The sequence below is a fragment of the Lontra canadensis genome, unplaced genomic scaffold (genome assembly GCF_010015895.1).
Source record: "Lontra canadensis isolate GAN:19392208 unplaced genomic scaffold, GSC_riverotter_1.0 scaffold25, whole genome shotgun sequence".
Lineage (NCBI taxonomy): Eukaryota > Metazoa > Chordata > Mammalia > Carnivora > Mustelidae > Lontra > Lontra canadensis.
Genome location: NW_022631019.1, coordinates 16796229 through 16810929, shown reverse-complemented (window position 1 = coordinate 16810929; position 14701 = coordinate 16796229). Strand labels below are relative to the sequence as shown.

Here is a 14701-nt window from a genome sequence, read left to right as displayed (position 1 = left end):
CTACACAGAGAGCAGTCCTTGGCACAGCCCTGCCTGCTGCACTCGGGGGAGCTTGTAAGAAACGCATCTCACTGCAGCCAACAAAATCGATGGAACCAGAGGGCCTGGGTGCACGCGTGTACACAGGCTGTGTGCACGAATGAGCGGGCCCCGGTAAAGCAGAGTTGGATTTCACGGCCGCGCACGAAATATGAGCCGAGCGCTGCAAGCAGCCTGCACTTGGGCCCAGGCACGGAGCTAGGTCCGCCCGCTTGGAGCTGCGACCGTGCAGAGTCGCTGGAGCCAGGACTCCTCCCAGAGCGCTGGGGCACCCTCAGGCGCCCTGCTTGCCCAGACAGCCCCTTGCGTCCGGGGACCACGGCCTCCCCAATTGCCAAACCTCGCTTCGGCAGAAGGGCCGAGGCGCAGGGCCCTCTCTCGCGCGGCCTCGTCCCTCTCGAGAGGCCAAACCCGCCGGCGCCTGCAAACTTTGCCCGGGCAAGTCCTTGAAGTCTATATTTAGTGCACGTCACCCCTCCCCCCCTGCGGCTGCGAGCGGGCGCGCCGAGGGGGTGTGGGGGGAGAGCCCCGCCCCCGCAGGCGTGTGCGTCGTGTGGGTTTGGGGCCCGAGCGGTCGCGCGCCCTCCGCCTTCGCGCCTCCCGCAGCCCCCGCGCCCCTCGCTCCGGCAGGCGTCGCGCGCCAGCATGGGCCAGGAAGAGGAGCTGCTGAGGATCGCCAGAAAGCTGGAGAAGATGGTGGCCAGGAAGAACACGGTGAGGCCGCAGAGTTTGGGCCACGGCCCCCGCCCCCAGGAGGCGCGGCGCGTGCGAGCCGGGAGTCCCGGGGGCGCGTGCTGGCCAGACGCCCGGGAGGCGCGTGCGGGACGCCGGGGCCCGAGGGAGGCGCGGCTGGCGCAGGACGCAGCGCTCCTTGGGGGCTGCTGCGAACCCCCGGGGTGGGCGTGTGCCTGGTCCAGGGCGCTGGGCAGGATCGCGCGGGCCTCAGAGACGAGGCTTATGCACGCCTCTCTGGACCAGCGGGGTTCAGGGGTCCTGGGTGGCGTGCGCAGGGCCCGGGAAAGCGAGCGAAGAGACCGGGACCTGAAAAGGACTTTCGGAGTCCAGGGACTCAAGGCAAAGTCCGGGGAGTGGTGGCGACAGCGGGGCGGGGGAGAAGGGGGAACGGCGCGGGGAGGAGGGGGGGGATTGCAAAATCCTGGGTGCCCGAGAAGGGGCAAAGAAACTTGAGCTGATATAGGGTGCTGAGCCGCCTCCATCCCTCACCCGGGGAGCGGATCTAGGGTAAGGCAGCAAGGGACCGCAGATCCCACAACCTCACAGCCTGCGGGCGCCAGGAGCGGTTCTACTTGCAACTTTCCCTTAACTTGGCCGCAGGGTGGGACCCCAGCGGGCGGGGCCCGAACAGGTGCCGGGCAGCCACTGTGCCCTCCGGGGGCCCTCGGGGCGGGGAGGGAAGGAGGACTGGCGGCAGGCCTGGGCCCGGAGGGTGGAGGGTTGGAAGGGAGAGCCGGACCCAGAAGAGAATGCAGACGGAGGGCCCTACCTGCGCGGCCCGCGGCTCTCAGGCCAACTTCAAGTTAATGTTTGATCCTCACCACGATCTTTGCCTCAAGCTGGCGGCCACCAGGTTGCCTGGTCAGAGCAAACTTCGCCTTGGGTCTGGGAGGGCCTGAGCACGCCCGGAGAGGGAAGAGAGGACGACTTAGCCCTTGAGAGCTCCATAGCCCCTGCTGGGAGCCTGACCTGTCTTTTCAGCCCTTTCTGTGACTCTAGGAGCTTGGGAAAGGGATGGCCCCTAAGGGAAGTTTTAGAATGGGGAAGAAGGAAGAGTCACCGGAACCAAGGACTGTGTCAAGCAGCCCTAGAGTAGGCACAGTGAGTGGGTGTCCATATAAAGGCCAGAGTCTGCCAGTTTCCTCACGTGGAGGGAAGAGATGAGATTATCTACCTCCTGGGAAGGAGTGACTGCAGGCAGTGGTGAGTGTGGAAGAGATGTGAGGCCTTCGGGAGCACTTGCATGGATGTTTAGTAAGAGTTAGACAATGACTCCTCCTTTGGGACAGCAAGGCGGGACACGAAACCTGTGGAGTGCTGGGAGCCCGTCACCCTTACAAGCCCAGCCTCTCCCAACCCGGTTCCAAGATCAGTGGAACTGAGCCCCACATCCGAGGGCGTTTTCCCAGCTCCAAGTGGTGGAGCTCAGGCCCCTGTCTGCTGAGCTCAATTCTGCCTCACAGACCTGTCCCTGGCTAACCCCAGGCTTGGGCCAGCAGATTCTGGGCTGGAGGTGGGGGTGGTGGGACACCTGGGGAAAGGCAGTTTTGGGGGAGTAGATCTCTGGCTGAGAAGGAGGGGACCTGCCCTGGCTTCCCCCTCACTCCTTGTATGGTCCTAGGCTCACCATTCTCTAGGCTTTCCCTCTCTGGGCCTCAGTGCCCTCTTCTGTGAAATGGGAAGAGGAAACTGTGTCCCTTGGGGGATGGATTCCCGTGAAAGTACCCAGAGCTCCGTCCAGGAAAGAGCCCCGTCTGGATGCAAGGTCTCGGTAGCACAGAGCTCCTTCATGGCCACGTCCGCGCCTGGGCTCTTGGCAGCATCTGGGTGGGCACAAGCTCATGGCCTGTGGCCGGGAGAGGCGGGGCCTGCTCTGGGAGCAAAAGTGGGGCCCGCCCAGCAGCGGTTAGGGAGAGGAGGACACATTTCCTGTAACAAGATGGATCCTCCACGTTGCAGCTCAGGCCTGGGGTTTGCTGCCAGTTACCGAAGTCCCAGCAACATACTAAGGGCTTTTTGTCAGCTGCTGTGAGCGTCCGGCTGAAGCAGCCTCAGACACAGAGCCAGAGCGACAGCCACAGCGACACATACACACAATCACACACAACAAACATAGCTGCACACACGCAGCCACACACCGCAACAGCTAGACAAGCATCTACACGCGTAACTGCGTATGAGACAGCCACGGGCACCGACCGTGCCAGATACAGTGGCCATGATGTTTCCAGAAAGACACACACATGTGTGCGCCGCAGAACCACCCTCAGACAGCCACACTGACCCACTCGGAGGTTGTAACACGGGCATCATCCCACAGAGACACACAGACACGCTGCTCGGAGCCGCACACGCACAGCTCCACGCGGGGACCAGGGCTACAGCTGGCCGCACACCCCAGCCCTGTACAAGGAGAGTCACAGCTGGCACCTCTCGCTCGGGGTTCCTGGCAGTTTCTCTCCATCACCCCCCAGCTGTACAGTGGGACGCACAGAGACACACGCCCCGTGGTGAGCTGCAGCCACAGCCACTATTGATTTTTCAGGAATTTTCCAAGCTGGCTGTGAAATACAGCCGCTGTTTTATTCTTTAATTGATTATAGTTGACAGCCAATGTGACATTAGTTTCAGGTGTACGACATAGTGATTCCTCAGCTCTATACATTATGTACGCCACCGCTTGTCACCATATGATGCTGTTAAAATACCATCGACTTGGGGCGCCTGGGTGGCTCAGTGGGTGAAGCATCTGCCCTCGGCTTAGGTCATGATCTCAGGGTCCTGGGATCGAGCCCTGCATTGGGCTCTCTGCTCAGTGGGGAGTCTGCTTCTCTCTCTCTCTCTCTCTCTTTCTCTCTTGCTCTCGCTCTTTCTCTTTGAAATAAATAAAATCTCTAAAAAAGAATAAAATACCATTGACTATATTCCCTACGTAGAGCATCATCTTAAAAATTAAAGATATACTTACAATTAAATAAGTTATATTAAAAACAAAGGTAATAAACTCTCCAAAGCCATTACTGCTAATTGTTTTACTTCATTTCACTATCACCTGGGGTCTAGAGCTGATTCACTTGGATCACATCAATATGGTGGAAACAGCATATAATGCATGGTTCTGCATGTCCCTTCCCAGTCCCTCCTTTACTTCAGTGACAGCGGTTGGTAGCTTGAAACTGGCCGTGGGAGGACTATTGACACGATAGAAATTGACAAACACTACAGATCAGGTGGTTTTTTCTTTGAGAACTGGGCGTTAAACATTGAGCAACTGGCCACTGCCCTTACTCATATTTCGTAATCGCACACCCCGAGGTCGCTACGTGTCCATCTCGACACAGTTTATATCGTGGTTAGAGCCGAGGGGCCTCAGTTCGAATCCCAGGTCAATGTCTTGCAACTTGGGGCTAAGTATTTAATCTCTTTGTTCCTTGGGTGGCTCATCTGTGAAAATGGGGTAGTAATTTGGTAAGAAGGGGGCTAGTGATAGTATGTGCCTCACAGGGCCAGCGTGAGAGTGAAAGGGACAAATGCAGGTGAAGGACGGAGGGCAGGGCCCAGCACCCAGGAAGCCTTGAATTAGTGGTGCACGCAGAGTTGTTTGCCCACACGTTTACATACACGCTTGCACGTCAACGGGTCACGCCTCCGAAAACGTACTACAGACCGAGTTCCAAGAGAGGCTGAGGGCAGCCCTTGGGACACGGTCCTGGCAGGCAGGGGCTGGCAGCTGAAACCACACACTGAGACCAGGGCAAGAGGCATGCAGGACACAGTCAGCTGGCGCTCCCAGGGGACCGAGCTCAGGACAAGAGGCAGGGATGGCCTCTGGGAAGTGGGTGTAGGAAGGAGAAGGCTGAAATTGGGCGGGGGTTCACAGGGCCTGGCAGCCAGCAGATTTTCAGATCTGAGGTCCTCTGCTCCCTTCCACCTCTCCCTTCCCACCTCTGCTCTCTGCTTTAGTCATTCAGTCAGAGCGCTGAGCTGTGTGCTGAACCTTGAGGTTTCAGAGACTAAAACAGTCCTCTTTGCCCTAAAGAAATGAAAGTGTATGTCCATACAAGGACTTGTACATGAACGCTCCTTGGCCTAGCTGGAAACTACCCCTACGTCCCACCAGCAGGTGAATGGACAAGCCAGTTGTGGTACATCTCTGCGATGGAAAACGACTCAGTAATAAAAAGAATTCTTGATCTACGCAGCAACATACATGAATCTCAGTTAGGCAGAGTCAAGGAGAAAGCTCATCACAGTACATTGTATTTTTTTAAAAGATTTTATTTATTTGTTTATTTGTCATAGAGCACAAGCAGGCCGAGTGGCAGGCTCCCTGCTGGACAAGGAGCCCGATGTGGGACTCGATCCCAAAACCCTGGGATCATGACCCAAGCCGAAGGCAGCGGCTTAACTGACTGAGCCACCCAGGTGCCCCTGCAGTATGCTTTATATAAAATCCTTTCAAATGCATCTAGACTGACGTCAGAATACTGGTGTCCTGGGCCTGGGGTTGGGGTGCCGGGCGGGAGGGATCACAAGGGGGCACAAGGGAACTTTGGGGGATAACGGCTATGTTCTTCTCTTGATTGTGATGATGGTTTCACGGGTATACACAAACATCAAACATGCAGCGCATTGCATATGTTATATCTTATTAAAGCTATTAAGAAAAAAAAAAAAAAAAGCACAGTCCTCACCCTGCAGGAGCTCACAGTTGGCAAGCAGGGGGCTGAGGTTGCAGACGCAAAAGCAGTAACAAGAAGCCATGAAGTAGTTACTTTAAGAGGAAAAGATGGCGGAGCAGAGCGCATGCCCAGTAGAAGGAACAGCAGAACGGAGGCCGGGGTCGGGAGAGGGGCAGTGGTTAGAGCTGGGACCCGGCTCAGGGGGGGCACGAGGCCAGCTGGGTGGTGGGAGAGGAAGTTAGGGAGCTGGTCCCGGGCAGAACTTTTTCCCTCTCTCCTTCTTTCTATCCCTTGCCTATCCTTCATCCACTTGGCTACGTTTATCCTGTAGCTGAGCAATCTCCCCTACCTCCTGCACCCCTCTTTCCCACAACACTACACAGTGTCAGGAAGGGGCCTGGGGCAGAGACCATGGCCCCCGTCCTCACCTTGTGGCCTCCCACAGGAAGCGGCCCTCGACCTTCTGAAGAAGCTGAACAGCTGTCGGATGTCCATCCAGCTACTCCAGGTGGGGCAGGGATGGGAAGCCTTGGGGGGCTGTGCCTGGGGGATGGGGAAGACCTTCTGGGGAAGAGGAAGACCTGGGGGGACCCTTCAAGGGTGGGGTCTGGGAGGGATTTCTAACGGGAGGGCCAAGGGCGGGAGAGGTCTTGCGCTCTGAGGGTGGAGACTGAGGCACTGAGATGGAGGCCCGGTACCTTCCAAGGGCAGGAGGCCCCCTAGGTCTGTGAGGAGGACCGATTTGCTTTCTTAAATACCCCAATTCCTAAGCCCCTGGGCCTATGGGATCTGTTTGTTTGTTTTTTTTTAAGATTTTATTTATTTGAGAGAGAAAGAGAGCGCATGAGAGGGGAGAAGTTCAGAGGGAGAAGCAGACTCCCCACAGAGCTGGGAGCCGGATGTGGGACTCAATCCCGGAACTCCTGGATCATGACCTGAGCTGAAGGCAGTGGCCCAACCACCTGAGCCACTGGGCCTATGGGATCTGAAAGGCCAGTGATCCAGGGAGAAGGAAAAGTTGCCCACTTTTAGACCCTCCCTGTGTTGCCCAAACAGCCCTCAAGCATTACCAGAAGTTCTCAGCCCTGAAAAAAATCAGCACAGACCCAAGCTGTAGGCACCAGACCTGTGTCTTCAGTTGAAACTTGAACTCAGAGATGCCAGGAGGTAGACGTGGTGAGGGGTCCTCAGCGGCAGCTTTTCCCCGAAGCCATGGTCACCATCGGGGCTGGGGGCCGGGGGCCTTCGGCCCTGGACTTCAATGCGTGCTGCAGGACCAGGGTCACGACATCAGCCACGGCTCGGGGCCAGGGCTCTGCAGAGGCTGGGGGCGGGGGACAGGGTGGGGATTGAGCAGGGGTGGGCCTTGCCAGTTAAGGTCGCCAGTCCTGGGGGCCCATTGGAAGACCGCCCTTGACCCTCTGGCTTTGCAGACAACCAGGATTGGAGTGGCCGTCAATGGGGTCCGCAAGCACTGCTCAGACAAGGAGGTTGTGTCCTTGGCCAAAGTCCTCATCAAAAACTGGAAGCGGCTGCTGGGTGAGAGGAGTCAAAGTTGGCTTGAGCTGTGTGCTTTTCTCTTCTCCTGGGTCGGGACCATGCCTGGCTTACAGCAGGTGCTCAGTGCGTGTTTGTCAAATGACTTAAGAAATGACAGGGGGCCTCGTAGCGGGGAATGCCAGTGTTAGCCCACACACTCTGCACATTTGTAGACGTGTGCCTCTATGTATGTATTTCCATGTGTTTGCATGTTCTATAGAGAGCACACGTCTGTATAGACGCATTTGTGTACATACGGTCTGTGTGCAGATGTCTTTCTATCCCCGTATGAGCACGGGTTTGCACACGTGTGTGTATGTTGCATAAACATCCGTGTGTGAATGTATTTCTGTGTGTGTGTAAGGGTGTGTTGGGGGCATGTGCTGCTGTCGCGGTCCCTGCCCTTTGCTCCGCCCTCCCTGGGGTCTGCGGAGATAGAGCGCAGTTTGGGACCAATGCCATGCTTTCGTTTTCAGACTCCCCTGGACCCCCCAAGGGAGAGAAAGGAGAGGAGAGAGACAAAGCAAAGAAGGAAAAAGGGCTTGACTGTTCCGACTGGAAGCCAGAGACAAATCTTTCTCCACCAAGGGAAAAACGAGGCAAAGAGCCCAAAGACAGGTATTTTTCTTCTGGGATGGAGAGAAGGGGGTGACATTTGTCCTGTCCTCTACCAGTGGCTCTGTTTCTATAACTTCATTTAATCCTCATGCCCTGGGAGGAGCTGCTGCTTTCACCTCCTATGGGACCCCCTTGAGGGGTTCTTCTTGGGCTCAATCAGACAGACCTGCAAGACCCAAAAAGGCCATCCCTGTCACTGACTTTACCGAGAGGGACGCTGGGGCAGGAGGCACACTGTGCCAGCAGGGCAGGCCCAGGCCTTTCTCATCTGCTAGGGGACCACACAGCCTCCAGAGCTCTTCTGAGTTCTACCCAGGTACAGGGTAATGAGTCCACAATGAGGAGGCCGTGAACCCCTGAGAAGACAAACTGCCAGGATCCCAGCAGGATTCACTGTCCTTGGCGCAGCCCCCAAAAGCTATGGTTTTCCACTAATTATTTATATTGCGTTCAGAGCCCTTCCTGCCTGCGTGTAATTTACCAATCAGGGCTCATTTGCTATAAGCAACGTTGCCTAGTGACACAGCTGACATCCCGCCCTTGTCAGGGTTCCAGGTAAATGGGGCTAGGAACTCACTTAACCACACAGAAAGTAAAGTGTTCTGTTGCCTCTCTATTCAACATTTCCATTTCGTGAGGAGGAAGCCGAAGGTTGGGGAGCAGGGACTTTTCCAAGACCACACAGCTGTTATGTGACCGACTGGGATCGCATCTTTGTCAGACCCCCAGACTTCTGCTGAGAAGAGTTGTTTATCTCAACTCCATGCCCATTCCCCCTTGCCCACCTAACCAGGGTCCCCCAAATTGCATGACTCCATATAGGCCCAAATGCCTTTTCCATGATAGCAGATAAAAGTCTTCATCGATGTACAAATAAATCTGACCTGTTCCCTATGTGACTAGAGCCCTTAAATCCCTAGGTGGTGGGGGAGGGATCTGCATTTGTTCATCTAATAGGTAAGGAGGCAGTTTTAAATAATACTGAATAGTATCTGATGGTAGATAATAGTAGGTATTTTATGGATAATATCATCCATGATATAGCAATATTTTTAAAAGATTTTTATTTATTTATTTGACAGAGATCACAAGTAGGCAGAGAGGCAGGCAGAGAGAGAGGGGAAAGCAGGCTCCCCGCTGAACAGAGAGCCCGATGCGGGGCTCGATCCCAGGACCCTGAGATCATGACCTGAGCCGAAGGCAGAGGCTTAACCCACTGAGCCACCGAGGTGTCCCCGATATAGCAATATTTTTAACAAACATAGTTTTTTACCCAATATAGACACTATAAGGACTTCATTTTAAGGAATTAACCAGGTTAGGGGCACCTGGCTGACTCAGTCAGAAGAGCACGGGACTCTTGATCTTGGGGTTGGGAGTTCAAGCCCCACACTGGGGTGGAGATTACTTTAAAAAAAAAAAAAGGAATTAACCAGATTAAAACATAAAGACTAAATGTTGTATGTGTAACATATTTCTGCTGGCATTTCTGAAACATTTTTAATCTCTGAGCCATTTTAAAATTAATGTTTATTATACTCCTATAAAACAAATATCTTGCAGAAAACACTTTTAGGGAATGATGCTGTAGAAGAAAAGATCTCACCCAGAAGGGATACATACCTCTACCACGCTACTCCCAGTCTGGGCTGTGCAAACAGCTGTGGGGCAAGGATCCTGTGTTTCCTTCCAAGCACAGAACAGTCCCACACATTGAAAAACCACTTACTATGTTCAAAAAGCTGATAGGGTTTCCATGGAGAGGCAGTGCTGGGTAGAAAAAAATTTAATGACGTGGGAAAATATTCATTAAGTATTAGGAGAAGCTGTGGGTATGATATAGTATATATGGTATGATCCCATTTTTATAAAAATTAAGTAAGTGAGGGGCACCTGGCTGGCTCAGTCAGTAGAGCATGTGACTCTTGATCTTGGGGTGGTGAGTCTACTAAAAAAAACAAGTTAAAAAATAAGTTAAAAAAATTAAGTGAATTTTATGTGTACGTATAGGAGAAAAGATGAGAAGGATATATACCAGGATGGTAACAGTGATTATATCTGGGTGGTCAGATTGAGGTTTTTTCCTTCTTCTTTTTGCAAATCTCTGTCTTTCTTATTTTTCTCCAATAAATGTGTACTAATTTTTAAGTAAGAAATAATGAAACCATTTTTTAAAAAAACAAAAATATATCTGTGTGGGTTTCTTGTTTTTTTTTTTTTTTAAGATTTTATTTATTTATTTGAGAGAGAGACAGTGAGAGAGAGCATGAGCAAGGAGAAGGTCAGAGAGGGAAGCAGACTCCCCGTGGAGCTGGGAGCCCGATGCGGGACTCGATCGCGGGACTCCAGGATCATGACCTGAGCCGAAGGCAGTCGTCCAACCAACTGAGCCACCCAGGCGTCCCTATCTGTGTGGTTTTAATTAAGAAGATGACTGGAGACCAGAAAGCCAAGTTCTGGGCTGAACTCGGTCACTCATTCATACCCTTCATACTGAGTCTCTGAGACTCAGTATTGTGGCCCGAAAAATGGGCATCATTTTCTCAGGTTTTTTTTTTTCCTTGTAAAAATATTTTATTTGTAATATATTCTAATTATATTTATTTTTTTAATTTATTTTATATTCATTTTATATATTTTTTTATTTTATATATTTTCTATTTAGGTAGATACCTGCCCATTATAGGAAGTTTTTAGAAATACAAATAAGAAAATTTAAAAAAATCCATTGTCTAGAGACAAGCACATATAATCATGTATAATAATCTGTGTTTAAATATATATATTTGGGGCACCTGGGTGGCTCAGTGGGTTAAAGCCTCCGCCTTCAGCTCAGGTGATGATCCCAGGGTCCTGGGATCAAGCCCCACATCAGGCTCTCTGCTCAGCAGGGAGCCTGCTTCCCTTCTTCTCTCTGCCTGCCTCTCTGCCTACTTGTGATCTCTGTCTGTCAAATAAATAAATAAAATCTTTTAAAAAATTATTAAATATATATATTATATATATTCCTATATATATAATTGTATATATATAATTTATAGGTGCTTACGTGGCTCAGTCGGTTGACCATACCACTCTTGATTTCAGCTCAGGTCACGATCTCAGGGCTGTTAGATGGAGCCCCGGATCAGGCTCTGCGCTCAGTGCAGAGTCTGCTTGAGATTCTCTCTCTCCCTCTCCCATTGCCCCTCCCTGCAACACTCTCTAAATACATACATACATACATACATAATAAATACATATATCATTTATGTAATCATATATATCCTTCCAGACTTTTTTGCGTGCTTATTTTGTCAATAACATGGAATTATATGCTGTATATTATTTTATAACTTTTCCAAATGCATATATTTATTTCAACAGTAAGGCACATTTAGTGTAAAAAGTTTAAAAACTCAAACACAAAAGAAAATAACAGAAATAACCACTGTTAACATTTTGATGTGTACCCTTCTTGTCTTTTTTTTTTTTTTTAGAGAGGGGTGAGGGGCAGAAGGAGAGGGCAAGACAGAATCTTAAGCAGGCTTCACACCCAGCACGGAGCCTGACACGGGCTCAATCTCATGACCCTGAGATCATGACCTCAGCCAAAATCAAGAGTACTTTTCCCTGGGAAATGAAGTTGTCACTGAGGCCAAGCAGGGAATGAGTAGGTTGTCTCCCCACCTCGTGGGGAAAATTAAGTTGGCAAGGGTCCAGTTTCAACTCAATTGGTGAACTTTTTGTTTTAGTTTCCTTAATGATGATTCACTATCATTATTTATTATATAAATACTATCCACATTAGTGATATTTAAAATTTAAATGAGCGGCGCCTGGCTGGCTCAGTCAGAAGAGCACGCAACTCTTGATCTCAGCGTTGTGAGTTTGAGCCCAGTATTGGGTATAGAGATTACTTAAAAATAAAATCTTTTAAAAAATAAAATAAAAATGAAAAATATTTGTCCACAGTGTGCCACTTCCAACAAATGAAACAGCTTTTGGACATCTTCTTCCCTCCCAGTCCTGATCTACTAATATACATAATTTTTCCATTCCTATAGGCAGAGTATACAAACAATTACGTCCCTGTTTATCTTCCTATTGTATTCTAAGCATTTTTTCTTGCTCCTAAATACTTTTCATAATGATCGCTTGCAGTAATTGCAGAATATTTCTGGTTTGCTCTAAAAAGAAAGGCAATGAAGTAGGGCCAGAAAATGGTGAGTCTCAGCGATTGAGGCTCATGTCTTCTCTTCTTTCTTCTACTGCAAGAATTCCAGCTTCCCACTTGGGCCTGCACCTGTCCATCCCCATGAGGCATTTGGGGGGGGGAACCCCGCAGGGGAACTCCCAGGGTCCAGTGAGGGATTGGAGGGACATATGAAGAAGGGTTGCTCCTCCCCTCTCTCTCTGCTGCCTCCCCTGTATTTAAGCTGGGGTGAAGATCTGGGGCCAAATGAGTCTGGCCCACAGGATAGTTGGGCCTAGCCCCTAAAAGCTGCCTCACCCACTATCTCCCATGCCACCTGGAGGATGAGGTGGCAGCTGGAAGTCTGTGTAGGGAACATTGCACAATCTGGAAAACCAGAAATCAGGTGCCTAGGACTACCGGGCATGGAGGAATTCTATGTTCTGAAAACTGCTTTAGGGACAGAAATCTCTTCCCAGCCAGCCCCTGGACACAGATGCTTTTCTCCCCCACTTGATGGGGGGAGGGAACCCATATTCAGAGAAGACAACCTGCCCAGGGCAGGGCTGGGGTTGCAGCTCAGACCACTGTCTCCCTTTTTAGCACACCTGTTATATACGCTTGTGTGCACGTAGGAAAGGAACTAGATGGGATGGACTCCAGTGATATTTGCCACTGGGGAGCTTTCTTTTCCCACCTTTTGAGTTTTTATATTTCTGCATTGGTCGAGTCCACGGCATTTGGCAACAAATACTTATATAGCACCCTTTTTGTGTTAGACGGTCTTCTGTTGGCCTGGAATAAACCAGTCCAAGCATGAGACTGGATTCCACAGAAGCAGACCCTGAGACACAGGTTCAAGTGCAAGGGGTTTACTTGGGAAGTGATTTCAGGAAATGCAGAGAGAAGAGTGAGGGAAGCGAGATGGGGGAGGGAAGGAATCCAGCCCAGGGTGTGTTAGTGGGTAGACTAGTGCTGTGGGCAACCAGGGCTTAAATCCTGATGGGGAATTCTGGGTGACGTGGAGAACACACCTCGGTTCACCCCCTTGAGGGCTGAGGACGCTGGGGTGTTTATCCACCAATTTCTACGTGTCTGGTTGAAGGCTGCTCTTGGGGTCCTTAACTCCTTGGCACTTCCGTCACATTGGCCAGCTGGCACTGGCTGGCACAGAGAACTCTCTCGAGCACAGGCTGGGGGACCCTGCAGCACGAGTCCTTGGGTCCCAGTGCACAGGGAGAGTGAGTGCCTGAGGGGATGTGGACTCTGCAGGGACAGCATCCGCCACAGTGAACAAACCCCACCAAACTCTGTGCTTGTGGAATTTATGTGGGGGCTGGTCGGATAATATACATAGTAGGTAAGAACATTTTGTAGTACCTTAGAAGGGGCTGCCCGCCCTGGACTTAAAAAGAAGTCTCGGGGGACACCTGGCTGACTCAGTCAGTAGAGCGTGCGACTCTTGGTTTCAGGGTCATGAGTTTCAGCCCCAGATCAGGCGCCGAAATTACTTAAAAAAAAAAAACAAAACTAGGAAGCCTGAGTAAGTGAAATGGGCAGTGATGGTTACAATTCACAGACAGATTAATTTCAGAAAACCATTAAAAGGGGGAAACTTATTAGATGGCATAAAGAGAATGTAGCTACATGCATTTTGGAGACTAGAAACAAATTTTCACCTCTGATCCCATCACCGTACTGTAACCATGGTTGTATTTTCCTTCTTTCCCTTTTTTTTTTTCAGATTTTTAAAATTTTTATTTTTAGAGATTTTACTTATTTGAGAGAGCCAGAGAATAGGAGCAGGGGAGGAGCAGACGGAGAGGGAGAAGTTGGCTCCCTGCCAGCAGGGATCCTGAGGCGGGGCGCATTGATGCAGGGCTTGATCCCAGGACCCTGAGATAAAGACCAGAGCTTAAGGCAGATGCTTAACAACGGAGCCACCCAGGTGCCCCTAGATTTTTTTTTCTTTTGAGTAATCTCTACACCCAACGTGGGGCTCCAGCTTACTACCCGAGATCAAGAGTCCCATTCTCTACTGGCTGAGCCAGCCAGGAGCCCCGATCACATTTTCTTTCAATCTTTTTTCCTCCTAGGCATCGCTTTTCTTGTGTGACTTTAGAAATAGTATGCATCTAATTTTATGCACCATTTCACTTGTCATTTTAACAGCTCTACTATCTCCAAGGCCTGTGTGCCTCTCTCCGCTTCTCCTAAGTAAGGTGCCCGCAGGGGAGGCTGAAGCTGATTTTTTCCGGCTCCCTGGCTACTCCTGAGAATAGGCAGTCCCAGGGATGCCAGTCTCCATGGACTCCAGCTAGCCAAGGCCTGCCTGACAGCAAGGAGGAGGGGAGTCTGCTGAGAATGAATGATTAATAATTAGTAACACAAAGTAAAGGTGTAGGGGTGCCTGGCTGGCTCAGTTGGTAGAACATGTGACTCTTGATCTGAGGGTTGTAAGTTCAAGCCCCAGTCTGGGTATAGAGATTACTTAAAAATTAAAAATCTTTCAAAAAAAAAAAACAAAACACATTAGGGGTGCCTGGGTGGCTCAGTGGGTTAAAGCCTCTACCTTCAGCTGAGGTCATGATCCCAGGATCCTGGGATCAAGCCCCGCACTGGGCTCTCTGCTCAGCAGGGAGCCTGCTTCCCCCCACCCCCCTCTGCCTGCTTCTCTGCCTGATTGTGATCTCTGTCAAATAAATAAATAAAATCTTTCCCAAAAAAACCCACAACCATTAGTAACACATGCATAACACACATAATGTACATGTACACGTATAAGACCTCCTTCCCTTGATTGCTTCATTCAGTGGAGGGTAGGGGCAGGTGTCTAGCCCGCACGACTTGCAGCTTCGTCTCCAGGCCGCTGTGGTCTGGGTGGGTTCCACCACTCTCAGCCCAGCAGGCCTGG

General features: G+C 50.9%; 1 protein-coding gene across 1 annotated transcript in view; it reads left to right on the top strand.

Moving 5' to 3' along the window:
- The first annotated feature begins 543 nt into the window (after positions 1-543).
- TCEA3 (transcription elongation factor A3) overlaps positions 544-14701 on the top strand; it is a 37056-nt gene continuing 22898 nt past the window's right edge. Inside the window, exons 1-4 of the mRNA XM_032863719.1 lie at positions 544-753; positions 5902-5964; positions 6890-6995; positions 7472-7613. Coding sequence (XP_032719610.1) covers positions 685-753; positions 5902-5964; positions 6890-6995; positions 7472-7613 — 380 coding nt within the window. The 5' untranslated portion in view covers positions 544-684. The remainder of the gene's footprint in view (positions 754-5901; positions 5965-6889; positions 6996-7471; positions 7614-14701) is intronic.